This window comes from Lepisosteus oculatus, chromosome 9 (assembly GCF_040954835.1).
Source record: "Lepisosteus oculatus isolate fLepOcu1 chromosome 9, fLepOcu1.hap2, whole genome shotgun sequence".
Taxonomy (NCBI): Eukaryota; Metazoa; Chordata; class Actinopteri; order Semionotiformes; family Lepisosteidae; genus Lepisosteus; species Lepisosteus oculatus.
The window spans coordinates 8,004,165-8,031,913 of record NC_090704.1 but is presented as its reverse complement, the minus strand read 5'-3'; the positions used below and the strand labels follow the sequence as shown (position 1 = coordinate 8,031,913).

Here is a 27,749-nt window from a genome sequence, read left to right as displayed (position 1 = left end):
TTAATTTAAAAAGCTTTGCAGTGACTGACGCAAAAACATGATTCAAAAATTTAATTCAATTCAATTCAATTGAAAATACTTTATTCATCCCCGGGGGAGGGGGGGAATTTAAAATGTGTATTACGGGTCACATATCAACGACGAGGTAAAAGAAATGGATGTCAGGAAGTTACTGTACTTTGGCTAAAAGGGTCATTTTCATTCATCAATCTGGCACTATTATTATACCTATAAGGTCTGGTGTTTACTGGTCTAATGATTTTTGTAGTGGTTTATGTAGAATGATGTAGAAAAGGAGCCAATGTTACAGGGTATATTTTTCCAGGCACATGATTAATAATTAAATGAAGCTATTGTGGATAAATTAAAAATATATATTAATTATGTTTGGAGTGAGTTGGCCAAAACGTTTTTTACGCAGATTGATAAGGGCAGCAAGGAAAATGAAAGGTAGTTTGGTGGCCATCTTGATTTATAGGCAGGCATCTCTTTCACACATACTGTATCTATCTTTTTAGTATGGCTACTACACCATTACAGTTAAGAGTTAACTGACTAAGTATTTTTGAGCAGGAGCAGTTTATTTAGAAGGCCATGTCTTTCAACATAGTGCACAACTAATCAGAGGTGCAAAAAATTGCCTTGCAACTTTTGGTGCAACTTACAAACCTGGCAGAGCTTTCCCTTTTGATGTCTGCCAGGTTTCGATTGGTGTGGCGGCTAATACTCAGATAAAAAAATATAAATTCTTACAGTCTCAGGCAGACTTCAGCCACTGCCTTGATGCCTAAACATGTATTGGTAAATATGTGTGTAAGCTTATTCATTTTTAAAATTGTCCAGAGTTTGGTATTTCTGTACAAACTCTAGATCTTTACAAGTAAAAACATTTACATGTTTGTCTTAAATGATTGATCATTAACTGGAATACCTGGAAATAAATGGACAGATCAAGAAGTGACAGTGACAAGTCAAATCTGAAAAATAGATCTGAAACCTCTTAGGGTTATATAGGCATCTACAAAAATGGCACTCCAGCAAAGAAATTCACAAATACATTTAAATGTTGACACAAAATAAAAAGACCAGAAAATATCACTTCCACATAACTACAAAAGATCACCTGATGGGTGAAAATCTCTGTTTTGGCAAAGAAATACTTTCCTAAGACAAAGCACAAAACAGTCAGTTGTACAATTAAGACACAAATTAAAGACGTGTCTGCATCTGATTATATTTGTAGCCCCAAATTACTGCGAAATCCTATGTCACAGGAGTTTTACACTTGGATATTACACTAGTTAACAGACCAATATACATCAAGCATCAATATAACAAATAATAAATCTAATATAATTTGTTTCAGATGTAGATGTGTTGAGTTGGTAATGTTATTTAAATGTTATGCTGCCACGTAAGATTTAATGTGGTGGCTCAAATGTCAAAGTACACATCACAAAATCATGGCTGAAAACATTAGTTGCGAAATGAGTTTCTCAGACCACCCTCAAAAAGTATCTGATGTGGTAGCAACACTGGTTGATATTCACTTGGTCCAAATAGAGGTTTTAATATCATTCAGATGGATGGTAAATGCTGCTGTTTTGAATGCCATGTGGTTCCTAATGATTCCAGATCAAGCTCTCTAGATCAGGGTATCAGCTGCGCAGATCTTTGAATCTAAGCCAAGATGAGTTACCCTGAAAGGCAGGGACAAAGTCAACCTGATAGACTTCTTCGGAATCAACAGTGAAACATGAACCAGAGGACAAGTAGAAACTAATCTGGAGCAACCCAGCCACGCTGTTAAGACAATACCCTGGCTTTTTTCAAAGAACAGCTGGATGGCAGTCAAGACAACTAGCTGGGCTGAAAGACCGCCTTCCAGTTGTAACCTTTCTTCTATTTTTAAGGTCTAATTGTTCACAGCAGCTCACAAAACGCGTAAGGTGAGAGCTTAATTTGAAAACTCAAATGCAGAACGTTTTTTACACATTTATTTACATGTGCTCTAAAAATCATACTGAACAAGTCCATGAGACAGCCCTGTTTGTACTGCTAATTGATTGTAATTAAACTACAAACATCTGAATCAGGGATGTGATATAATGAAAATCACTCTTCAAAATGCATGCTTAACATTTGCTAAATGATATTGCATTGCAGTCAAATGTTTATTTTATACAATAATTATTAGCCATAACGTCAGCTTGTTTTTTGCCATTGAAAAGACAGCATCTGTATTCCAGGAGGGAATGGTACAACAAGAAAGCTGTGAATGAAGTTCTGCCTCAATGCATGCTCTACGGTACTTTCTCAGTGCTAAAAACATTAACATTGCGTTCATAATTTTAATTAAAATGATTTTGATAAAATATAGATTTTTTTTTAATCCAGCATTAGAAAGAAAATAAATCACACGTCTACATCTGTCTATTGTGTGTGTATTATGCACACCTTCCTGTACAGTCCTAAGGGCATATATCAATAATCTCCTTCGCAGATGTCTGAGTTCAGCCAAATACTTCCAATATTTCAAGGAAAGATTTATCCCTAAAGTTTTACAAATTAGTCTTAACCTTATTCTTAGTCTTAACTTTCCTCTTCCTCTTTTTCTTCCTCTTGTTCTTCATGTTCTTCTTGTTCTTGCTTCTGTTCGTCATCTTGTTCTTCCTCTTGGTCTTTTCTTGTTCTTGTTCTTGATCTTATTCTCATTCGCGTTGTAGAAAAGAGAACAAAACAGCTTATGGGGAAATTGGGCAAAACAGTACAGCTGTATTATACAGGGTGTTAAAAGACAAAAGAGAAAACAACCTCTCAAAAAGACACACCCTACATTTAAGCAAACTCTGTGGCTTTACTTCAGTAGAATACAATTTCTCTGCAGTAAAGTTTCCACAAAATACACAAGCTGTACTTTTTTTTTCTTTTAAGAAAGTTGTAAACATTTAATTGGGTTCATAATAAGCTCTAGGTAATAAATCGAAGCTGCCTGTGTGTGTTTGTGTGTGGTTGAAGGGTGGAGTATTAAACAATGGCTACAAATACATTAAATATGCACTAATCTTTGGGGGCAGAGATCACACAACATTACCTCTGGGACTGAGACTCAGCCAGCTCCTTTTATAATTAATATATAAAACCCTGAATAAACTATTTTCAGTGCAGAGAGAAAGAAAAACCCACACAGAGTTGCTGTTTGTTTGCCAACTGTGTCTTGCTGATGGTTACAATTCAGTAATCATAAGCAGATGTTCATTAATGAGTTTTTAAAAGATCTCAGGGAATGAGCTGTGCAGGAGCTCAGAGTGGTCTGATCTAAGCCTGGCTGGGACCAAATAGTCGACATGATAAGAAGAGTAACAATAAATACCATCTGAATCTGAAGACACAGATAGAAAGTAACCTTCTATATCAGGAGTCCCCAGTCCAGGTCTTGGAGGGCTGATGTCTCTCTAGGTTTTTGAAGTCTCTATAACATGAGCAACACATGGATAGCTGGGAGAAGCTGTTAAAATGGTGCAATGAAGTCAATAATGAGCCAATAAATATTGTGAAAAGTTCTACTGCACTGAATATCCTGTAGATACACAGTCCCTTTAGGACTAGGATTAAAGACCCTTGGTTTATGGCACCACTGCATTTTAATATTTACATATTAAATACCCCATTTAACTCATTTGGCTGATTTTGGCTCCTATCATTTGTAAGCTTTATGATCCGAGAATTTCATTCAGCCGTTTCTTGGATAAAGCAGTGCTATCAGCTTCATAACTGGGCAGCTTGTTCCAGACTCCCAGAATGCTTGTTCAAAGAAGCACGGCTTGTTTTAAAGTGCTAAAAGTACACCTTTAACAACACCATGTCTCCAAACATTCTGCTTTTGCTTTTTTCCCAAAATTGTCTAGGAGACATAAATTACGTTTCAGCATAAACATCGGTCTTCTAATGAAAATTGTTCGGTGTTCCTGATCTTCAAAAGTACTTGTAATGTTTCAAGACAACACATTTACTCAATGAAATTGTTTCAAATTGTTGATGGAACCTTCTTCAACGTTCACACAACTGAAGAAGGCTCCACAGCCGTAATGTTTTCAGCATGAAATTGTTTATCTCTGGTTAAGAAAACTATATAAGAACGTAAAATGATAAGAATGCCTTTTGGCTAATCTTGCTTAAGAAGTCTTTTAAATAAGCCTTACAAATGTAATTAAATAGCAGTGTTCACTAACCCGATGCAACTCAATCACAGGATGTAGAGGACAGGCTGAGTCTTTTATTTGGGGAATGTTGAGAAGGCAACAGTTAAGGATCTGTTGAATCTGAGCTCTATTCTCAGAAGGTCAGTTTTAAATTAAGTTGACCCTTTCACTGTAGAAAACTGTAGTACTGTACTGTGTATTCATTTTGCTGTACTGTAAGAAAAAAGGCACCATCTATTGGAGGAGACATAAAACCAACTGTCCATGGTCATTAAAAATCCCAGGGCATTTCTCGAAAAGAATAGGGGTGTAAACAATGGCCAATTTTCCCCCTGGCCTTTACCAGTCATGGCCTCCTAATGATCCCCATACAGTATATGAATTGGCTTCATAACTCTGTTCTCCTCTCCACTGAGAGCTGATGTGTGGCGAATGTACTGGCACACTACGGCTGCCTTCGCATCATCCAGGTGGGGGCTACACACTGGTGGTGGAGGGAATTCCTTATTACTTGTAAAGCTCTTTGAGCGGAGTGTTCAGAAAAACACTACAGAGGTGCAAATAATTATTTATTATTAAAATGCAGTGTATTTGGCTCTTATCATATCACAAACCAGCCATGAATTCTGGCAAGAAGATTACTCCCCTGGGTTGAATTAAGTAGCCGACTGTGATTCCCCTAGGAATACAGTTAAACATAGGTGTGTGAATCTGTCCACTCTGATCTCCTGCGGCTGTAAAGCATGGCAATCAAACCAACTTAATCCAGCAGACTGTCTTACTGCTATTGCCTCTACACCCCATCTACTGTGAATCAGTCCGGTACAGTTGGAAGAGTGTAATCTACAAAATTAAAACATTTTGCTTTTCTGAAAAAAAAGAGAACTTTAGTCATTGCAGTCATATGCATCTGTGGGCTTTTGTAGTCAGGAACACAAATTCGTCAACTGAATTATGGAAACTGGACATATAATGGAAACAGAAGCTTTCGACTGCTGAAGCCTCACAGCCTGTCTCTCACCCACACAGACAGGAATCTATGATAAATGTTTAAGTGTCTCGACAGAATTGCTGGATGAACGTTTACATCCAACGGGCTCCAGTTTTATGTCATTCATCCGTTATTTTATCCCAAAAGCATTAATTTGCTTGGCATCGCAGCTCTCTGAAAGACGAACAGGAAGCTCTTTTGGACATACACATGGCTATGGTACACACCACTTACATAGCTTCGTGTCAAGACCCATCAGTGCAGTGTTCCACAGCTGAAACCCAGGGCTCGGCTGAAGGTTCTGATTGTAAACAAACATGAAAGCAGACGTCTGTTTCCTTAACTGACACATAGAGATACTGATCTTCAGTGAGTAACTGTTGGATATTAGAACATACTGTCAAATTGTTCAGCAAAGAGTGATTTATCCTTAAGGGAATCAAAGAGGAAATGCAACTTTTCTTTTTTTTTCTCTCGGAAACCCATAAATTCAATTTGTATGCCAAGAATGCCCTCTTTGTACTTCGAAAGGTGGGCCAACTATATAAATAAAATGCACAGACAATAGAACATACACATTCCCCAGACAGACAATCTAAACTTGGATTTCAGGAAAACTGGCTTTATCAACATTTCATCTCATAAAAGCCCTTTATTTTTGCAGAACGTTTGGGTTATTAATGTGTTTTTGGAAGGTCAGAAAAGGTTCTCCATTTTGAGTTCCAAGACAAATGGTTGTGGGGATCATTAGAAAAGAGTGTTTTGTTATCCACACACTCAGGATGTGTGCCAGCATACACAACTTGAAAGATGCAGAAGAAGAGTTTTGAAGACACTGGGTGGGATGATTTAACCGAAGTATTGAATCTTATGATGAGCTGACAAGAATATTAGAACTAGTGGAAAATGGAATGGCTCCTGGCCTCTTGTATTAGATTAAACAGTTTGGCTCTGTAATCCCTTTATTCACAAGAAATCTAAAGTGACAAGATTGGTCACAGTGGCTTTGTAGCTTAAAATACCTATTTTTAATCATCATTATCCAGTTTTGCAATGTCAACAACTATATTTTCATAGAACTCAAATGGTACATAGGGACATCTGTGCGAGCTTGGTATGTTTTATGATTTACATCGTCTTTGTGCTTTCCTACTTCATTCACTCAGCCAAAAATGTTCAGTAAGCATCAGTAATCAACTTCGGTCCACCATTTTATTCATGAGCTTCAATGAGCCTCCTGAATGTCACCAACATGCTCACTCAAACAAACTAAAGCAAAAGAACAAAAACCCATAAAAGTCCATTTTAGATCTTTGACAGTCTGTCTGCATGTATTACTGCTCTCTCTAGCTCGTCCTCTTAATATATGGAGTTTGGTTGCTAAAACTAACCTTTCAGGCCTAAACACGGATTCATACCAATTTCTGTAAAGAAAACCCCCTGTTTAGGCTTACACACTTCTGATTGGATGAAACCTGCTGAACATGCGGTTCAGGACCAGAACCTATTATAGTGTACGTAGTGATTAAGTTACGCACCCTTACATTTTATTATGTGAAAAAGGGCTGGGTCATTGAGATTTCACACAGTGAAAATACAGCTGGGAACTGAATTTTGTTGGCAGGTATGCCCCCGTTATATGCGTTCTTCAAGGGCTGTTTCTGCTTATATCCAATTTAACATCCCTGTTCTTGCTTACTGCCCCATTCATTACTCTGTCCCCTCCCCCCTCCAGTTCCTTGTCTCTCAGCGGGCCTGCTCGCCTTCTGCTGGTCCCTCAGTTATTCCTTTCCCTCTTGAGCCGCTCACTCCCGTCTCTTGTGCCCCAGTGGTGAGGTCAGATACCTTGGGGAATAAGGACTGTACCTTCTCTGGCCACTTTCTGGTGCCGTCGCCAGACCCTCCTGTTTAGACACCTCCTTTGTATCGAATGAAGCACCGTCGGCATTTCTGGGCCTTGCTCTGTCGTGTCAGCCTCTGGAGGAAGATGACGAAGGGAACATTGTCATTCGGTTAAGCGTCGCAATAAGACGCACACACTGTCACCAGTGTGGCTCCAAGGCCTGTCACCTCCAGAAGCCCACTTGTGGAAAATGTGGATATCCAATGAAGTACAGGAGAAAGTACAACTGGAGTGCCAAGGCCAAGAGGCGCAATATCCCTGGAATAGGATGAGGCACTTGAAGGCTGTGTACCACAGGTTCAGAAACAACCCCAGAACCTAGAAGAGCTGCACTAGCAGCTTCCAGCTCCACTTAGACTGACTGTTTAAAATAAATATGCTGTTTAAAAGTGAAAAGAAAATATTACAATTACAGTACATAAGAAATGTAATGAAGGATACAGATGAGAGAGGGCTTTTCATCACATCTAGGTCCTTTAGTTCTAGCCCAGTCACCAAATGAGATCCACTGTAGACTTTCAATGCTTGTGATGCATTCCCATAATGCGGTTGTTGCTAAATTACTGTACAGTGCTCATGCACAATAGAGTACGCACCTGAGATATAAAGTGAAATGAAAAAGGAAATACACTGCCTTATGATTCTGTGCTTTTACATGTCAAGACACAAGGCTTCTGATTTTTGTGCGTAATAAATGAATAAAAACAAAATAAAATTTGTGGGAGTTATTTGTCATAATAGGTGAGATTTATCTACTGTCAGGACTTAGTGAGGACTTAGATGAATGTCAGATATGCCTTAATGTGTAAAACCATAGAACTGTAAGGGAGTGTATGTTCTTTTCTACTGTATATGTGGATTGTTGTTAAGTATTTTACTTTGAACTGATATTGACAATTCATAAACTGTATGGCACGGGTAATGTTTATACCACCTAATCCACTGCCCCACTTCCAAGTACAGCTTGCTCACTAAATATTTCAGAAATATAATAGCTTCCCATGAGAAATAATTAGTGGCCAAGCTGAACATATGTATCAAGCACTTATCTTATTCTTCCAATACACTGTCTTAACAGACTTTTTTAACTATATGATACATATATAGTTAATAGTGGTGATAGCACCAGAAATTAACAATAACAGGAATAATACTCTTTGAAATCCAGTAGGAACTACCAATTCTCAGATGCTGGCAACATGTACACATGGATATAAATTTAACACAGATAGATTCTCACTGTTTTATCACTGTAATAGACAAATAAATGACATTTAAAAGAAAACGTTAATCTTAATCCCTTTTTATCATTAAGGAAAACAAAGGAAATCTACCAAACATCAAATGCCATTTTCTGTCCTTGATGTTTGATGTAGCCAACAAAACTACATTTTTGAACATTTAGCTCAAGGTATTAAAGCATTTTTCTAAATATTTTAAGATTAAACTGTGGCATTTGCTAAGGCACATAAAAGGAGAGATGAAAATTTTAGCCCTCAAGATGTAATGTGTTTCGTTTGCCAGAACAACAATGTTTGACATTAGGCTTTTGTAGCATCTAGATTCATTCATCTAAGAGCTCAATATGGTTTCTATAATGTTTGACTGCCAAAATTTGATTCATTCCTCATTTTCATTTGTTCTCCCATTTATAAATCGAATTAAACAGTTAATAACATACTGCATACTGATAGTTTTGGTTACACATTAAAATAGGGCTACTCCGTGATTCTCTTCCCTACTCCACAATGAATCTTGTTGTACCTGAATATCTATGCCAGACCCATTCTGCTGATGGGCGATATTTTATGATTGCTACCAGATGTGTGCATTTTTCTGTCTGAGCAAGAGGTAAATCAGAAGAGGGAATTAGTCAGCCAAAACCATTACAGTTTAATTAGTGGATTACATGTAAGATCTGTTAAATATAATAGCCATATATTTGCAATATAGGTCAAACATTACTACTTCTCATTAAATCTCAGGTTGAGGATCATTTTAAGGAGAGCATGGAGAATTACACTTTGGGTTTAACTACAATTTGAATACCAGGAGGATTAACTTACTTGTCTTTTGCAGTTTTGAGATCCTGCCTTTTCACATATACTAAATTGTGCAATAGGCATCAGATATACTGACACAATTAGAGGCTGAAGTGAGAAAAACTGCTTTCTAGCCCAACCAACACCGTACAGAGAGAGAGAAAGTGTTACATTCCAATTACATGTGAATTAAAAAAATATCTTACCTTTCAGTTATATAAACATGTGCTAAACCTGAAAAATAAACTTACCTTTGCACAATTTTCCCGTTTTATTAATTTAAAGCTTGCAGCTGTGACACGTTAGTAGAAAATAATACCTATAACATACATAATCACATATTCAAAGTATGTTAATATGAATTAATGCGTTAATTAATATGAAAGAAAAATGGAAAAGCCACGATTGCACAAGTTTCCAAACCTAAATTAATTGAGTTGCACAAAATTACTTTAATGTAAAAAATGAGTCACCTCTGTGCACGACAATAGTGGTCATTCCATGACAACTGTGCACAACAGTGTTCAAAGATAATGAACTTCAAGCAAAGGTTTAACTATGAAGACCAAGGAGGTGTTTCAAATCAATTCAGGGACAAAGTTGTTTAAAGGTTCAAATATGGAGAACGGTATAAAAACACTTTAAAGACCCTTGATATCTCTATGAGCATGGTAAAGTCAATCATTAAGAAATGAAAGGTGCCCAGACACCGCATAGATCAAGCTGTCTCTCCAAACTGAGCAGCCAGACGAGGAGGTAACTGTTGAGGGTAACACTGTGAGGTCAACGGAGACTTTGAAAGAGTTATAGAATGAGGTGGCTGAGACCGGACAAAATATCCATGGAGCAACAATATCCCAGTCACTCCACAAAGGGAGCTTGCATGGAACTGACAAAAATCCCCATCTCAAATCACGCATGGGATTTGCAACAAAGCAAAGCCATACAGCAAACATGTGGCAAAGGGATTTTGTAGTCAGACAAGACAAAGTTAAACCTTTTTGGTCTATATTACATCTGCCACAAATCCAATATTGTGTATCACTCAGTCAGCACCACCCCTACTGTAAAGCATGAGGATGGCACCACTATGCTATAGTTCTGCTACTTATCAGCAGGGACTGGGAAGCTTGTCAAGACTGATGGGAACATAGATTCTGGCAAAACCTCAGAGGAGAAACCTGCCTCAGACCTAAAACTCAGACAAAAAAGTCATCTTTCAGCAGGACAATGACCTAAAGCACAGTCCCAAAGCTACACTGGGATGGCATAGGAATAAGAAATCCCCAAGCCACTCCAGAGTGCTTCAGAGTACAGAAAATCTGCCAAAACCCGTTCTCAAACATTTACACCTAGTTGATGTATAAAGTTGATAGAGACTTACTCAAAAAGACATGCGGCTATAATTGCTGCCAAAGGGGTGCTTCCACCAAATATTGAGCTCATGGGTCTGAATACTTATGCAATTGATATATTTCCATTTTTTTCTCTTTAGTACTTGCTAACATTTACTATAATGTATCTTACACTTAGAAGTCTTCAGTGCGAGCTTTGAATTAAATGTTAAGTTTGAAAAAATGTTTATGCGCCATTTTGTAATTTCACAAAATGGGAGGTCTAAGGAAGGGTTGAATACTTTTGCAAGACACTGTAAAGGGGGAAATGAAAGATCAGTATCAATCCAGTATTTCTAAACTATAGTAATGCAAAAGATGTGTTATTATCTGTCTTCTAGATACCAGTGTGTCATTAGCTGTACTCTGAATACTAGGATTATGGGCCACTGATTAAAACCATGTGCAAAACCATTTAGGACTTGGAATAGGAGGTCCTTATTTGCAGTAAGAGTTATGGGAGAATAAAACCAAACACAAAGTACAAGATAACTGATTTATTAGGATATTGCACAAAAAAGACTGACGGGATTCTTTGATTTAAAAGATGGATTAAAGGGTCTTCTTTTCTACACCTTTGTTTTGAATTATTTACTTATAGCAAACATTAAAGGGACTTAGAATCCAAGAAAACAGGAGGTGCATTTTTGCACAAAACAGTTGTGGATGTCTGGCAGCAATATGGATGTAGAGTCCTGGGATTGTTCAAGGAAAGGCTGAATACAATCCACAAATTAGGAAGCTACTTGCAGCCAAATGGACAAAGTGAGCAGTGTGACATCTAATTTTTCCCCAACCATCAGTTTTCAATCAGCATTGACAGATCATTATGAAAGACAAAAGGTTCAATCAATTTAATATTGGACCTATAATAAAAATGTAATCAATTTAATATTGGAGGGCAGGCAAGCAGTAATTCATGTATACATGACATTGAAATGCACTGTTTATTAACTGTATCTACTATGTGGATATAAAGAACACAATAATAAATATCAATGTGTCTTTTTCTGTTTTCCACATTAAGTGTGTCACTTCCAGTAAAAGGGATCTGTCAGGTAGGAGTTAATAGCTTTAACGTTCTAAACTGACTACATGCACGCTCAGCTGTTGTGTTTAAGCACAATTCAAAGTAAACTCTTTCCTTACATGTGGCATGGCTTTTGGGCTTTTTCCTGGATCTCATCCATTCCCTGATTAAGTCTGTGGGGTTTCTTCACATACAATAAATATTACTGGTCATCAGACAGGATGACTGAAGGCTTCTCAAAGCCAAAATCCAGAAAAGTTTCCAGCACTACAAATATGCACCTTCCTGCAGCTAAAAGACAGACAGGAATTGTCTTGACTGCCAGAAAATAAGTGTCATGTCCTTAAACTGCCTTGTGGAACAGCGTATAACGTCAAGAAACAGCAGTGGAGTGAATGTGCACCATTAAAGTATACTTAACACAGCCTATACCATTCCGAAGTTTCCACCCAATGTTGGCAAAGGCAAGAAAGTGGAATCTGAAGATTTATTCATTTAGGATCTATCTTCAAACCGGAACTCATTGTTAAAAATGGGCATCTCCCACGAAATTTAGCATTTTATTATCTGCCTCATCGAGAACAGATCTAAGTGAAAGGATATATCAGTTGGTCTAAGTCTATAGTGGTTTTTGAAAATACTGTGGGGAAATCAGAAATGGATTTCTTTGTATATCCATCCATATTCTAACCACTTATTGTAATTCAGGGTTGTGGGGGAGCTGGAGTCTATCCCAAGAAGCAACAAAAGCCAGCCTGGACAGGACGCCAGGTCATGGCAGGGTGGACAGACACAGACACAAACACAGTCACACACCCCCACCAGGGCCAGTTTTACCACAAGCCATTACCAGTATGCCTTTGGACTTTGAGAGGGAAACTGGAGCACCTGGAGGAAAGCCAGACAAACATGGAAAGAACATACAGACTCCTCGTAGATAGCACCCCAGGTCCGGCCATCTCAGTGTATTGTGAATTTTACTTACTATTTTACTAATTAACTGCTTTTGAGCGAAAAAAAAAAAACATTCGGTGCTCTTACTTCCTCTCACTGCATTGGGCTCCAGGAAAACTTGATTCCAGCCTTCCGTTTATGGTGAAAGGTGACGACTGATCAACCCTGAGTTCATTTACAGATATAATCAAATCTAAAATCCTGGGCAAAAACAAACACAGGAATATAAATGTCTTTCAATGGGGATAACTTGAATTTTAAACATCTAAAATGAGTTTAAACAGTATTCCTATTCTGTGTTCATAACCGTCATATACTACAGTATTGCCAGTAACAGCTGAAGCAATGATAGCATTGATTCCATTGCATCTCACTCAAGTATTATCAACAACATTGGTTGCTGCCCTGTGAAACATCACATCCTGGGAGCTCATTGTAGCCTCAGTGGGAATTCAGAAGAACAGTAACCAATCTCTGCAGACTGTTAAGCCTCTAAATGCGACCCCAGCTATTGTTTCTATTTTCAAATCAAAATACCCAGGGCTATAACTGGGACCGCAAGCTGTTTTCATGGGAAACAGAAATGGTTCTTTTTTTTTTTACTATTGATAATTGAAAACATAAAGCTTTTCAGATCACAAAGTGACAGCTGGAGGATATGTAACTTCCTCTTCTGTATAACACCATGGACGAGGACTCGGGGGTCTTTCTATTCTTTATTTGCAGAAAAAGACACAAATGTTTTCTATTAAACAATAGCTGAAAATGTCCATCCCACTCTCTCAGGAGCACTGAGGTTCTGACCAGTCGAAATGCGTCATGCGACATTCCACCTCCAGCTAAGAAGAAAATGACCAAAAATCTAGAACTTACACTTGATGCTTGCTGCCAAATTGATGTTTTTGAATATTTCAAGAATTGATGGTTTTCAAATGTGTGTTTCATACAGCTGTTGCTTATATGCCACACATTTTCATGTTTTTACAGGCCAGCCCAGAAAAGCAAGCCGAAGCGTTTTCCTCCAGCTTTGTATTTGCACAAAAACACAAATAGTTATTATGGTCAATTACTCTGACATCTTGAGATGGAAGTGGTATTTCTTTGAAAGTGATAAATGTTCTAATCGTGGTCTGAAAAGCATGAGTTGACTGGACTCTCACAAAATAATGACATATTCCTGAGACAGTGGTATTAGAAAATGTTGTCTCTTCACCCTCAGGTCAGCATGACAGACCTGATTCGAGTGTTCAAAATCTCAGTGATAAGTGGGTGAGTAGTTGTGTACATAATGTCAAGCAGAGGGTATTACTCCAAACTCAGTACAGATGGCAAGACCAAAGGTCAGAGATGGAAATTAAAGAACAAATTCAGAACAGAAGTTGGGAAGCATGGACTGCTGGTCTGAATGAGGTCAGGCAGCTGAAACATATGGGTCTTTTACACAGCAATTAGGTGTTCCCCTAGTGAGACATTAAAATGAGGAGGTTTTGATCCTCTGGATCTTCCCGTTTTGTTTAGACTCTTTGCTCCCTTTTACGTGGTTTCTAAGATTTTTTCCAATGTTTTTAGTAACAGTAAAAACAAGATATTTTTTCCCTTACCCATTGCAGTGTTGTCTGTGCTTCTGAACCTTGACATGATGTATGGAAGAGTATCTTTGGCCTGGGTGTATTTGTGGAATTCTTAACTTTTTCTCTTTTAGATGCTGGACAACTCTTCACAGGTCTTTGACTGTTCACAGGTCTTTTAGCTATACAGTATGTCTGCCTACTTTCTCCCACAAAAGCGCAACAGGATTCAATACTGGTAATCAGGGATACTGCCCAAGTTTCACATTCTAGATGGACATTAAGACATGAGCAGCAGGAGTACAAGGGTTGGAAATGTCCTGTTGGAATATTGTGGCATCAGGATAAGCTTGCAGGGAGGCATCAGGATAACCTTGCAGTAAGTGAGGTCCCAGGACGTGATCAATGCCAGGTTACCATCAGTTACAACAAGTTCAGTATCAGCTAAACAGTGCTGATAAGCCCATCACACTTGGTTGGAGGTATAAGCTTTGGTGTTTGTGTAGATGGAATTAACAGAGTGTGTTATTTTGGACTGAAAATCTAAATCAGCTACCAGTTTCATAGTTTACAATTAGAGTTATTAATTATAATTAGAACAGAGCATTTAAACCTACATACAAAGTATTATTTTGACATCCAGGATTTTTATAATTGTTGCACGTGACAAACAGTCAAGGTGGTAGGATTCCCTGGGTGAAGAATGTTTTCCGTGAACTGTTTATTCAACTTTCAGCTCAAAATATTAACAACCCTATAAAAGTGATATTATATCTCAACCACCGGTGTTTTTGTTGAACACTTTACGAAACTAGTAGCAGGTGTCCTGTTGAGAATTTGTGTTAACATGTATTTTCTTAAAGAGGATTGCTGGCAATTAAGCACATCTGTTTTGTAACTCAGGATTGTTGCTGCTTAGGTCTAGCAGAACAGCATGGGAGCTAGTAGGAATGGACAAGGCATTTCGCTGGATTTTTCAGCATGTTTGCTTTCAACCCTAAATAGGAAGACATGCTCACTTCTCATAGACTTGAACCTTTGAACCCTGAAGATGTTCCTAAGCACCAAAGGTCTCTGCTTTAAGGGACGCAGAGGTTTGTAGAAACCCCACAGAGAATCGTCTGTCTTTATCTCTCATCTCTCTGGCAGGCCCTCTCTATAATGGCGCATTAGTTCTGCCTGGTCCTTTATAGACCCAGCTCAAAGCCACTGGCGTCCTGAACGTGCTACAAATGACCATTAAATCTCCTACCATCTGGATCCCATGTACAAGCCAGCCTCTCTGCTCTGAGAGATTTATACCCTCCTGAGGTGTTTTGTGTTTTAAGCGCAGAAATAATTGGTTGCCAGATGTTTAAAACATGTGGAGGTAGGTTTATATGGCACTGGTTTTATTGTTTTGCTGCAAGAAAAAAAAACACTCAGGCACATAAAAGATTATGAGACTTGATTCTAATTTAATTTAATTTAATCTCACGGGTCAAAATTAGCAGTGTCACACTGATGAGCCTTAATAAGGATGAAACAGCTGTGCTGCCATCTAGTATCATGAAACAGCCAGAGCTAATTAAAATTCATATTCCCATAATATTTATAGTAAATCATGTATATATGCACACATTTAAAAAAGTGTTTTTGGATATTATTTTTGCATTATTATTTATCATCTTCCATTAGTTAAATATATTCAATTAGCGACATATTTTGTAATGACAGCTACGATCAGGTACTTCTTAAGATAATGTAAAGCTGCCAATCAAACTAGTTCACTGGTACTTAGGGAAAGTCCACTAATGCATCACAAAGAGCTTGGACTGCTTGGCAAGGAGAGGTATTCTGGCACTATACACATCCTTTGGAACTGTCTCAGAGGGCATGGATGTTCACAAATCACTGGCCCCAGTTATTCCAGCTTCACATCACATTAAGCCCCATGATGTTTCTCAAAAATACTGAACAGTTTTCTTCTCTTTGTAGTTAATAGCTCCTGACTCGTCCGACACCTCTTCCTTTTGTGTATTGGAGATGCCAACACACGCTCTGTCCTTATCTTTCTTCTTATTCCCTTTTCTTTGATCATTTGTACACAAGCACAAAGAAGAAGACATACTGTATAAGTACAGAAGACACCAGGTAAAGAAGCCAATAAGCATGTGGGAGGCAATTTCTAAATTTCTTCTAAAATATGACCATCACAGTATTGTTTGACATTCAAATTCCCCAGTATTTTTTGCTCTTTTTTTTTTCTTCCTAACTAGTCTACAGTATGTGTCCACTCCACAGGCTTCTCGTGTTCAAGGGCTCTATATCACCCTGAGAAAAAAATTCTGCCGACCCATCTCCAACATAAAGAAACTGAGCATTAGTCATTATCATTGGAGACAGGGGTAATTTCATTTGGGAAAGCCCACCCTTGTAGGGAGTCTCCTTACACTGCACGATACATGTGAATAAATAAATAAAGGAAGTTATTTTTGGTAGCACTCTGTTTTTCTATGAAGACATATCCCCTTTGGTCAAACATTTTAAATTTAATTATGATGGTGTTAAAAATGCTTACCTAAGCTCCAAAGGGATTACAAATGAAGCGCACAGCAGATAGAAATCGTAATAAATAATTTTTACATGACCAGAATATATTTACTGGAACCCTTTGAAAAGAGAGTTTTCTTAGCATGAAAACATTCTTTTTCAAGATAAAATGGGAACTGAAGTTTGGCATATGTAGTCTATTGACCATGTGTACTTTTTTCTTGGCCTTTATGAATACACTTTTTGTGCATGTATTGGTATTATATTTACAAAGTATACACACGCTTAAGATAGTGTCAGTTTCCATGGAAAGCATTAAAACGTTTTTTCTGTTATTGCCAGAGAGGAAAGTTTGAAAGTGGAGGAAATATCATAAATTATTTGCATGATGGAACACTAATGACATGATAATGTCTTCTATGATTTACTTGCTTGTCTGATTTGTTTGCTATTTTTCTGAGGGTATTCTAACATATGAAACTAGTATTTACTGGGAGCCCTGACAGGCATCAAAACAGTCGGAATGCTTGGTCTGATGTAAAGTGTTATGAAACCCTATTTCCTGTTTCCTGTCTGGATAACTTATGATGCTAAGGTGAACATCCCTCCCACCACCACAACCACCTTATACGGCTAAGGTACACACATCACATCAGATTTGTCAGAGAGGGCTGCCAATTTGTATGAATTAATAGGTGATATTTATATGTATTAGTTATAAGAAACCCAGCATACTTTATGTATAGTTTTTGAGTCAAAAACAACAAGTAGTGTTTCTGTTGGCAGACCAGCAAACGCATGGAAGGCTAATTTTGGAGAATGATACATTTCCCCTCTCAGCTGTTTTTCAAGTTGTAGCTGAAATATTTAAGCGTGTACTGCTTTACAGAACCAGAATGTAGAAATAAAATGCCCAGGAGGGAAAATGGGACACTAGAGTTTCAGTATGAGAAAAATACTTATTTCACGGACTTGATTAAATGTGACTAAGAATGTTGTCACAGCTTCTTCGAGTTGACAACCGCTAATCACACAGCAAACTGCGAAACCTCTTCAGAGTGCAGTTCCACTACAAGTGAACTGAACTCCAGGCACATACCCCGTAGTAGTGCTCAGTACAGTAGTGTAATTCAGGTAACCTTTGCATTAAGTTAGAAAAGTAAATGACTGGAGGAGGGCACACAATGATTCCAAATTAATTAACAGGGATCTGAAAATCTAAATAATTCCTAGTTCATTAGTCAAAACATGACTTCACTTCTCTCGATGCTGTCATGACAATAAATAAATGTATAATGTAAAACTACAGTAAGTATACTAAAGTAGTATGTAGGTATCCGTACAGTACATTATGTAACCAAGACTACATAAAATGGTCATCGAATAATTGTAGGATCATATGGTAAATGGAGAACATGATTACAGCATGTAATGGAGAATTACGATGTGATTACGAACTACGATGCAATACATTTGCATGCACGTTTGAAATGGTTTCCAAAAAATCTTACATTAACAAAGTTGCATGTTATATAAATCTTTATAACACTGGCAAATCTTCAGTTTAAATACTCTTCTGTTTTAGTACAACTTATATGAAGGCCAGTACTGAGCTCTGCCACTTAATTCCATTCTTTGGCATGTCTGTTGCCCTAACTAACGTACAGTGGAAAGAGTATGGAGAATAGCATAAGAAACACACGTTAAGACAGGTTAACACAGACCTATGCTTTTGTACCTAAATTAAACTGGACAAGGTAAATACAGAATTTTTTTTATGATTTAAATCTAAAATATTTTAGTACTTCCTGGGTCCATACTTTATTACTAGAAGTAACAAAACGAAAATATATATATATTATTGGTGTATTTTCCAAATCAAGAATGATCTGGCTACTCCCCCATGCAATTTGCCAAAATAAAATGACTGACAAAATTACTGTTGCTTTCTTGTTACAATTCTGTCGACTTCATCAGCCCACCACAGTCATAACTGCTTTCCCACATCATGGCTCCAAACATCAGAACTCCCCTTTTTAAGTGCTACTGGATGACGGTGGTCAAAATAATCATAAAAAGTGGATTGGGTTTAATATTGCGTGACTTTTTGTTTTAATGCCTTTTAACCTCAATTCTGCCAGCTTAGCTTCATATAAATTTTGACAACGATTACTGCGTTCTCAATTTGATTTATATACTGCAGTGTTTTGTTAAAAAGCGCGTGTTTTTATATTTTCCTCGACAGGCGGCTTTTGTTGAACTCCCCAATCCTGCCTTACCCTGTGTTATTCAGCCCCAGATGTTCCATATCAAATCTGTGGTTGTGCCAGTAAAGTCTGGCAAAGCAAAAAAATATTGTGACTAATGGTCTTTATAAAAGTACTCCTTTTCCTCTTATTTCTGCAAATATTATTAGATGTTAATGGGTTCCACTCAATGTCAGGCCTTGGAGGCAGTGGAGTCAGGCTGCGGGTGTCCAGTGGATTATTCTTTAGAATAGCAGGCGCCTGGGCACCACATTACCTTCAGGCCAATGTCTGGGGCACTAACCTTTCCACTGTTGTTACAACATTTCCTGTTAATGTCTCTCCAATAATGACAGCTTTTGATTTTGAAATGCAAATCAGGTACAAGCCACCAATAATTGAAGCAAGTAACAGTATATATGATTAGAGGGGCCAACAGAGAACTAAAGCTCAGTCTCTTGTTTCTCCGACAGATAGCTGAGTTGCATTGCAGCAAGAGAGCATTTTCAGTTGGCCTAGAACAGAGTAATATTTCGCTGTTGTGTCGAAACAATATTCATGACACATGACTTAGGGTCTGAAAAAAATCTTGCAGAAAAGATACTTGGGACGAACTATTTAAAATCCCAATTTTATTTTAACTTAAGTTAATGTATTATCATATGACCTCTTTGAATGTGTATAACCCAATCAATTCAGGTATGCCACACTGGCTATAGTTAAACGACTATCATTCTTACCTAAGTCAGAGGCGTAATGGTAAATTGACGTTTTAAAATCTTGAGGATATCCATCCATCCATTTTCTTACTGCGTCTTCCTGTTAATGGTCACAGGGAATGCAGAGCCTATCCTGGCAAGCTACAGGCACAAGAAGGGATACACCCAGGTGGAACACCAGTCCGTCGCAGGACTGACACAGACACAAACACAAACTCAAACTCATGTCAGGGCCAGTTTAACCTGCTAGGATGTCTTTGGACTGTGGGAGGAAACCAGAGCACCCAGAAGAAATCCAGGTAAACACGGGGAGCATACTGTATACAGACTCCACGCAGATAGCAGATACTGTAGGTCTGGAATTGAACCCAGGGCCCCAGTGCTGCAAGGCAGCAATGTTAACCCCTGTGCCACCATGCTGCCAAGTTTATTTTATATTATGACATTTACAAAGCAGATAACAATCTTGATTTAATTTTAAACATAAACTATTACACCGCTGGCGGCTCTAAATTTTCAGTAATTGCCTGTGGCGGAAGACTCTACATTTTTATTCTTCTCTTCCATAAGTCCTTTAAAGACCCCACTGCACTGTAAGTAAGAGTAGGGGTGTCCTGGCTAAATGATAGGTTGGGCGTTCATGCTCTGTCTGCCCTAAATTTTCTTAATTGGTGAAGTAACTTCTCACCTCTTCAAGCCACAAAGTGCCACCCACAGGGATACTACAGTTCAGTAGTAGACGTTGCTCCCTTCCTACAGGTGTAGCATTTTGAAACCTTTTGGATGAAAAGAGCTATAGCTCCACAGGTTTTGATCATGAAATTCTTAATTCTCCAGAACCAGAGATGGAGACCCCTTAAGCATATATGTGTAAGATAGTACTATTATACTTGACAAAATTGCTGTCTACCAAGACTATTAAGATGCCCTAAATACTCAAAATAATTTGTTAAGGATGCCAAGCTAGTGCCAGACAATTTAAAATCACTCCTAACCGTCATAAAATGTGCCCTCCATTAAAGAAATCTAAATACACTGCACCTCTTTGAGGACAAAACGCAAAGAAACCCATCTGCCACACAAGGGCTATACAGTATATTGTATTTTCCTTCAGTTTTCTTGTAAGAAAGTAAAACTCTTAACTCCTATTTAAAAGGGATCCTTTCAGACCATCGTTCAATTTTCTGGTTCATTAGACAACAACTTTTATTAATAAATTGCTCATCTAGCTCCACTTACTGAGAACTTAAACTATTTATTTTGTCTTAATTTTGTTGATCCTTTCATGGTCTCTTGTCTCAGTTGCAGCCATCAATTAGCCTTTTGCCTCTGGCTGTCAGTTCATTGGCCTGGTGGTCAAGCAGGTGAGAGGTTAATAAAAGAATGAGCCCAACTCCAAACAGCGTGAAGTCTGCTGGGAGTCTTGGAATTTTCAAGAGTGGTATTGAACTGTGTTTGCAGTAAGGCATACCAGTGCATATGGTTAAAGCAAGTACTGAACAAAAATCTGATTATAATTATATAATGTGATCATTAATTACAAATTTAAAAGATTAAAGTGAAATTTATGTAAGCAATGTTGTCAGCATTTTACCTGGAATGTGGCCTTCCTATGTCAGAACAACAATAAACTGACTAAAAGTGAATAAAAAACTAATATATTGCTAAAGAAATAAAATACATATTCATACTCTTGTGGTTTCATTTTAAATATCTCCATTCCCTATTGATATCATTGCTTTGCTACGCATTGAAAGCATAATACCCCCAAGAAAATATCTGCAGAAAATACTTATGAAAAACACCTACAATATATTTTTCTCCTTGTCTTCCTTTACATTACATATAGATCTGACTTTTTAACTACTCGTATTGCTTTGAGATTAGAAGAAAACGTTATGTACATTACCACATAGAAAAATGATCTGATTGCTAAAGACTAAATATTTCCTGAAAACCATGATTACGCATTCATAATGATATGGGTAGCTCTCAGTGAAATTATCCTCGTCTTCTAAAACTAAATAATTTACCATTATTTTACCATTATGTTTTCCTATTACACTCCCACAATCCTGATTGCATTTCCCACAATACAACATGAAATTGCTCAACTTTTTAAAAACTGTAGGACACTAATTTATAATTATATATTGAGGAGTAGTACCAAAGTATTGAATAATTATACAGGGATCTGATGCTACGCGTTGCCCATGGCAACAGCAAAAAAACCACACGCGTTCCTTGCTTTATAGGTGGCCATATTACTCGCCTAAAATACACTCCATGAAGTAACTTTTTATTACAAATATCCTAAGTTACTGTAAGAAATACATTTTAAACAATTAAAAAGGGATAACACGATAATTGAGTCAAGCAAAACATTTAATGTATATGACAGTCCGAGTAAGGCTTTTTAGAAGACACCAATAGAGGTCCTAGTTTGGGCCCTGACGTGGCAGCTGCTCAAAAATGGCAGTTTAGCAATGCGGAATTGGAATGATGATATTTTGAGAAATGTTTGTGAATCGCTTGAAAGTTTTAGGTTTAAAATTGAAAATAAAGAGACTGGGTAAGATATTTATGTGAACGTGTGAGGATATGGCTGGGTGGGCAGGCTTCTCGGATGAAGAGCTTCGGAGATTGCAGCAGAAAGGTAAGTATATCATTTTATGTCTTGTAGAACGAATTGTGCTTTACAGGGTTATTTATCATTTTACCTCATGCAGACTATTTTCTAGTCTAATACGTTTAAAACCAATGTGGAGTGCATTGTTTGCAGCAGGTAACGTGTCTGTGACTCATTGACTATATTCTTTCTGAATATAGTATAATTTAGTGATAATATTTTGGTCCCCGTCACAGAAAAATGAGAACTGTAGTGTCTTTATATTCATCTTTACGATGAACTGCCTAGTAACTTATTTTTTTCTTGCATGTGTAAAATGGCTCTGCCATTCAGAATGAAAAACAAAGCCTAAAACTGAGCCACATACATCTCTACTTCCTGAAAGTAACCTTAAAGGTAAACGATAGCGATGGCAACGAGAGGGTCATACACGTGGCATATTGAAACTGGAGCAGGCACCTGCCTTGTTTTGGTTTGGAATGCTCAAAAGCCGTCTTACCTGCAGATCAGGCTGCCCAGAACACCTCCGGTCGGGGCCGAAGACATCCTCCAACCAACCGGAGCCGTCAGCAGCTCCAGCGAGAGAAAGCGCTGCAGCTGGCGGCTCAGCAGGATGGCTCCGGTTCTCTGCCACTCGAACAGCAGCTTACCAGACCCAAAGTGCAAGCGCCCGTCCCGGCTGCTTCAACACCCCAGGAGAAAGCGGTCCTTCAAAGACCGAGGAGTATGAAGAGTGAGCAGGAAGCACTGAGTGAACAGACTATACCAACCACAGAGGCTTCTCCCCTTGCCAAGGAACTAGAGAGGCAGGAGGTGGAATTGTTAGTAAGTCTATGATATTTCAGGTGTGAGAGAAATGCAGGTGTTTCTCAGAACTTTAAATCATTTGGTATTCTGAATTTTATCTTCAGAATATATCATTATATGTATTATATTCACAAATGGATCTGAGTCTTACAAGGAACATGTAAAACAAAGGACAGGATCTAACATGTATTTTTAGTTAAAAATGTGTGACACTTTGAATAAATGACAGCAAGGGGGTGATGATGTTACGTGAAACATACCTACCAATAAGTCCAATGGTTGTATGGAAACATTTAGCTTATAATTATTTTGTCAAGGTATTTTCTGTGAAGGTTTATCGATGGGTCTCCATTGTTGTTGGCTCCAGTTCTTTTCTGCATTGTATTGTAAAGTTGTTGTTAATTCCTAACTTTGACCAGGCCTTGTCTTAATTCTAGGAGAGAGAAGTCCCGCCTAGAGCAACTTCAGCAGGAACAGCGTCTGATGGAAGAGAAGAATAAACGTAAAAAAGCTCTTCTAGCAAAGGCCATCGCTGAAAAGTAAGAGCAGCAGCAGTTGGTGTCACATTTTATGTTTATGTGAACGCAAGATTATTTTCCTGCTTTGTTTTAAAATACACTTGGCAGCATGATAGCACAGTATTTAACACTGCTGCCTTGTGGCACTGAGCCTGTGGGTTCAATTCCAGACATTGAGGTGCTATCTGTGTGGAGTTTGTATGTTCTTGTATGAGTGGGGCTTCTTATAGGTGCTCTGGTTTGCTTCCACAGTTCGCTTCTGGGAAAACTCGCTCTAGTTGTGAGTAGTTCAAGTAGGGAGCTGCGTCAGGATGCGTAGGCTGCAAAGGAACAAGAAACAAGTTTATTCTACGCTGAAGAAAAAAAGAAAGGAAACGCATTGTTTCAACTGTGGAGCCTTCTTCACAATTGAAGAAGGTTCCACAGCCGAAATGTTGTTTCCTTTTTTTTCTTTTCAGCGTGGAATACACCCCGTTACCTGTTCCTTATGGTTGTGAGTGTGTGTTTGTGTCTTCCCAGCTATACCTCACCTTGTGCCCATTGCTTAATAAGATGGGATAGGAGTGCCAAAACGGTGCTCAGGTTCTTAATTCATTAGGGTGAATGTGCTATTTTTTTGTGCTTATCGCGTTTAAGTTAAAATGGGAACCAAATGCTGTGCTTTATTCACCTGGTTTAAGGTCCAAGCGTACCCAGGCTGAAACTGTGAAACTGAAACGAATCCAGAAAGAGCTGCAAGCCCTGGATGACATGGTGTCAAATGACATCGGTATTCTGCGTAGCCGCATAGAACAGGCTAGTTGGGATTATTCCATTGCTCGGTAAGTAAAGCATGCTCACGGTACATTGGATTATTTTGTTTTTGAAAGATTGAAAACTGTTCTCGCTTATTGGTTAACTCAGTATATGGCATTCCTTTCTGTCTCTGTAATGTGTAGCATTGAAACATACTGTAGGATAACCTGAAGTTTGTTTTGGAGAACTTTAATGATTTTCATCTTGGCCTGTTGTATTTCTTTCTATACATATGCTTTGCTTAAAAAAGACTGAATGTTTCAAGAAAATATGCAGACGTGTTTCTGCAAACAAAGATCCAGAGTTGCAAAACATACCAAAAACAAGTCATTGTTTGAAATTGTACAGTTTCATTGTCTCCTGAGCTGGTTCTCTTAAAATTAATACTGCCCCCTGCAGGATTTTTCTAGTGTACATTTTCTGTAACCCCGACGACATGTTTTATGTGGTTATGATTTTTTTTTTTATTTGAATCAGATGAACTTTGGAAAAATTGTAATTAAGTTATAACTCAGTTTGCAGAAAAGATCTGACTTTCATACAGAGCAAAGGCATTTTTAAAAAAAAATAAGTCTTGTCTTGCTGTCAGAAAGCGGTTTGAAAAAGCTGAGGCCGAGTACATCGCAGCGAAGCTGGACCTGCACAAGAAGACGGACATAAAGGAGCAGCTGACGGAGCATTTGTACACCATCATCCAGCAGAACGAGCAGCGCAAGGCCGGGAAACTGGAGGAGCTGATGAAGCAGCTGGAGCTGGAAGCGGATGAGGAGAGGCTGGAGCTGGAGATCGAAGTGGAGAGGATGCTGCAGCAGCAGGAGGATGAAGCACGGAGGGCACCATCAGCCAAGCAGCAGGAAGAGACTGGGAGTGCCGACAGCAAAGGACAGGACCCCGCCGATCAACAGAGTCAAAAGGACGGTCCCCCCCCTGAATCGGGGAAAGAGAAGCTCGCTGAAGACCCTAGATCACAGAACATCAACTCGCATTGTGAAGCTGTAGTCAATGAAGTACCTATCTCTGCGTCATGAGGTGTCAAGCCTGAGGCTTTGCTTCATTGTTTTATACTTAATTTAAAAACCATGGTTGTCGGGGAAACAAATTGAAACAGGCCTGCAAAAGTATAATTGAGTACATATTATTTAAGTAAGGAGTATGTAAGAATGTATCTATGTTATTAACTGTGATGTAGATGTGTTGTCATAGGAATCCCGTCATGAACAAAGTATTTCCTCTGTAATGTGCTGTGATAATGGAAAGTATAACTTTCATTTTGGAACACGGAATTGTAACACATTTGTTACTATTTAGCAATATACAACTCCAAACAAATAACTTCTAGTTATGATGTTCATATTATCACAGCTCTGAAAGGACTAGATCGCTAGATAAATTCTGGTGTGTACCATTGTAGACAAGGGCTTCATGTGGAATTTTGTGTATTTAAGCAAAAGTGCATGCAGTGGAAAAACAAAGCTCTGCTTTGATTTAGTTTGATTTCTTTTAATCGCCCCTTCTTAACTGTAATTTCTGGTGCCGTCTATACCCAAAACAGACTCTTGTAAAGGTGCATGTCACTTGGTATTGCTAAATACTTCACTACAGAGCAGTGTGTTCCCCATGTTGAATATTTGAGGTTAGTTTGCATTTCAATTTTTAACCTCGTCTGGAACACTTAAAGTAACAGAAAAGAGTAGGTTTTTTATAATGTGTAGATGGACTGGTTTCTGATACCTGTTCAGAGAATGTGCTTCTATTTAAAGCCATTATAGTAAATTAATGCTTTAGTTTGGGGGGCCTATCTTTGAGAGATGTGGCAAAAAATTGTGGATTGATGTACCAAAGTGGCCTTTGTACTTATTCTGTAAATGAACATTCTCGAATCAGTGCCCTGTAACACAATAGTTTTCTGTGGCACAGATGTATACAATGCGTCTTGGACCACCATGTGCTACTTACTCATTCTTTACTCTCCTTTACCCGTGGAAGTCTAACGTAATAAAACAATAGTATGCACACCTTAAATTGATGATGAAGCATACCATGTGTATGAAAGTATGTACAGTATATCAAATTAGGTAATGAAATGGCTGGTACTGTTTAGTTGACTACAGGTTGGAGTGGTGGCAGTTTTAGCTGTAAATCATCACATTCTTCTTTACCGCATACCAGCAACAAGCCAAGGACCACAGTTTTGGCACCGCCGATGTACACAACTGAATGTTGTATGCTGTTCTTCCATGCAAGAGCTTGTATATTTAGAGAAAATGTGCACAATTTTGTAGAACCTAGAATACATTTTTTTACATACTGTGCATGCTGTGGTTTCTTTTGTTGGGGCTGGAGTTAACGCAAAAAGTGAGTTTCAACATTTGTAACTCACTGAACCTCAAAAAAGCATAATACTTTCTAGTATGGGTCATGTGCAACTGATAATTGTGCTTGTGACAAAGGTGTTTTTTCCTCATGTTTCTAGACATTCATGTAAAGGAATATTGTCCAGTTGTATATTCTTTTTTGTGTTGCATACAGATGTCTAGGTCTACTGTAATGTGTGAATGTACAATTACATTTGTTTACATCAATGTGCAACAATAACTATGCATATTATTGCAATTGTTTTAAATATTGCTTTTAACACTAAATTGTAAAATGTATGTATTCCTGCCAAATTATGGCTCTCACACCAGCATTTCTTGAAGAGTTTTGCAAATCCAAAGTCATTGTATTTAGTAAGTTCACTGTTTCTTTCAGGACTTCATTGTGTGAAGATATTTCTTGGCTTTTGTAGTTACTGGTAATTCCTTGTTTGAGCAGGGTAAGTGTATAAATCTGTCTCAATTCATAATGACATGTAATGAAAGGATATAAACCAGGTCCTGACAGGCCAACCTGATGTTTTCCATTCATACAATTCCATTTATTTTTTCTGTTTTCTTTAATTGCTTTTTAATAGAAGTATAACCGGAGTATGGATAAACCATGTAAAGGTGACTTATTTTCACAGCTTTAACAAGAGATGTGTGCATCTACATATGAAAATTGTAAATACTGAAAAGTACTTGATGAATGGATTTATTCATAGAATGGTTTAACCAAGTATTAGTATGATAACTCTGCTTGTCCATTTTAAGAATGCATACCCTTACTCTTATGCATACTACCTGTAGATGGCTTCTTTATAGAACACCATACAGTTCTAGGGCATTATATGGTATTGTGCATAGAATGAGATAGATTTCTAAAGACACTATTATTTAAAATGACCCTTCCAGGAGGTTGACTGTTGTATAGTAATAGTTAATGTACTGTATACAGAAATAAAATCTTCTGTTTTGTCCAAGTTGCATGACTCGGTACCATCATTTCATTCTTCAGAATGTTGCAGTGAAGGTCTCCTATGGACAGCTGTACTTTTTGTC

General features: G+C 38.0%; 1 protein-coding gene, 1 long non-coding RNA gene and 1 pseudogene across 3 annotated transcripts; 2 read left to right on the top strand and 1 right to left on the bottom strand.

Annotated features, from left to right (window-relative positions):
* Positions 1–1,079: 1,079 nt before the first annotated feature.
* Positions 1,080–22,793, bottom strand: LOC107078329 (uncharacterized). Of its 2 annotated transcripts, XR_011190379.1 has the most exons (4): positions 22,710–22,793; positions 7,060–7,170; positions 5,428–5,494; positions 1,080–2,743 (listed from the first exon to the last, which is right to left on the bottom strand). It is a non-coding gene; the product is annotated as an uncharacterized lncRNA (long non-coding RNA). The 2 variants fall into 2 exon arrangements; XR_001479268.2 differs by lacking the exon at positions 1,080–2,743 and having other exon boundaries at positions 4,726–5,494.
* LOC102686831 (large ribosomal subunit protein eL37 pseudogene) lies at positions 7,181–7,452 on the top strand (annotated as a pseudogene).
* gorab (golgin, rab6-interacting) lies at positions 22,031–27,672 on the top strand. Its single transcript, XM_006634655.3, has 5 exons — positions 22,031–22,237; positions 22,716–23,031; positions 23,455–23,556; positions 24,216–24,356; positions 24,920–27,672. The coding sequence occupies exons 1-5, from the start codon at positions 22,183–22,185 to the stop codon at positions 25,356–25,358; spliced, it is 1,053 nt and encodes a 350-aa protein (XP_006634718.1). The 5' UTR covers positions 22,031–22,182; the 3' UTR covers positions 25,359–27,672.
* The last annotated feature ends 77 nt before the right edge of the window (positions 27,673–27,749 follow it).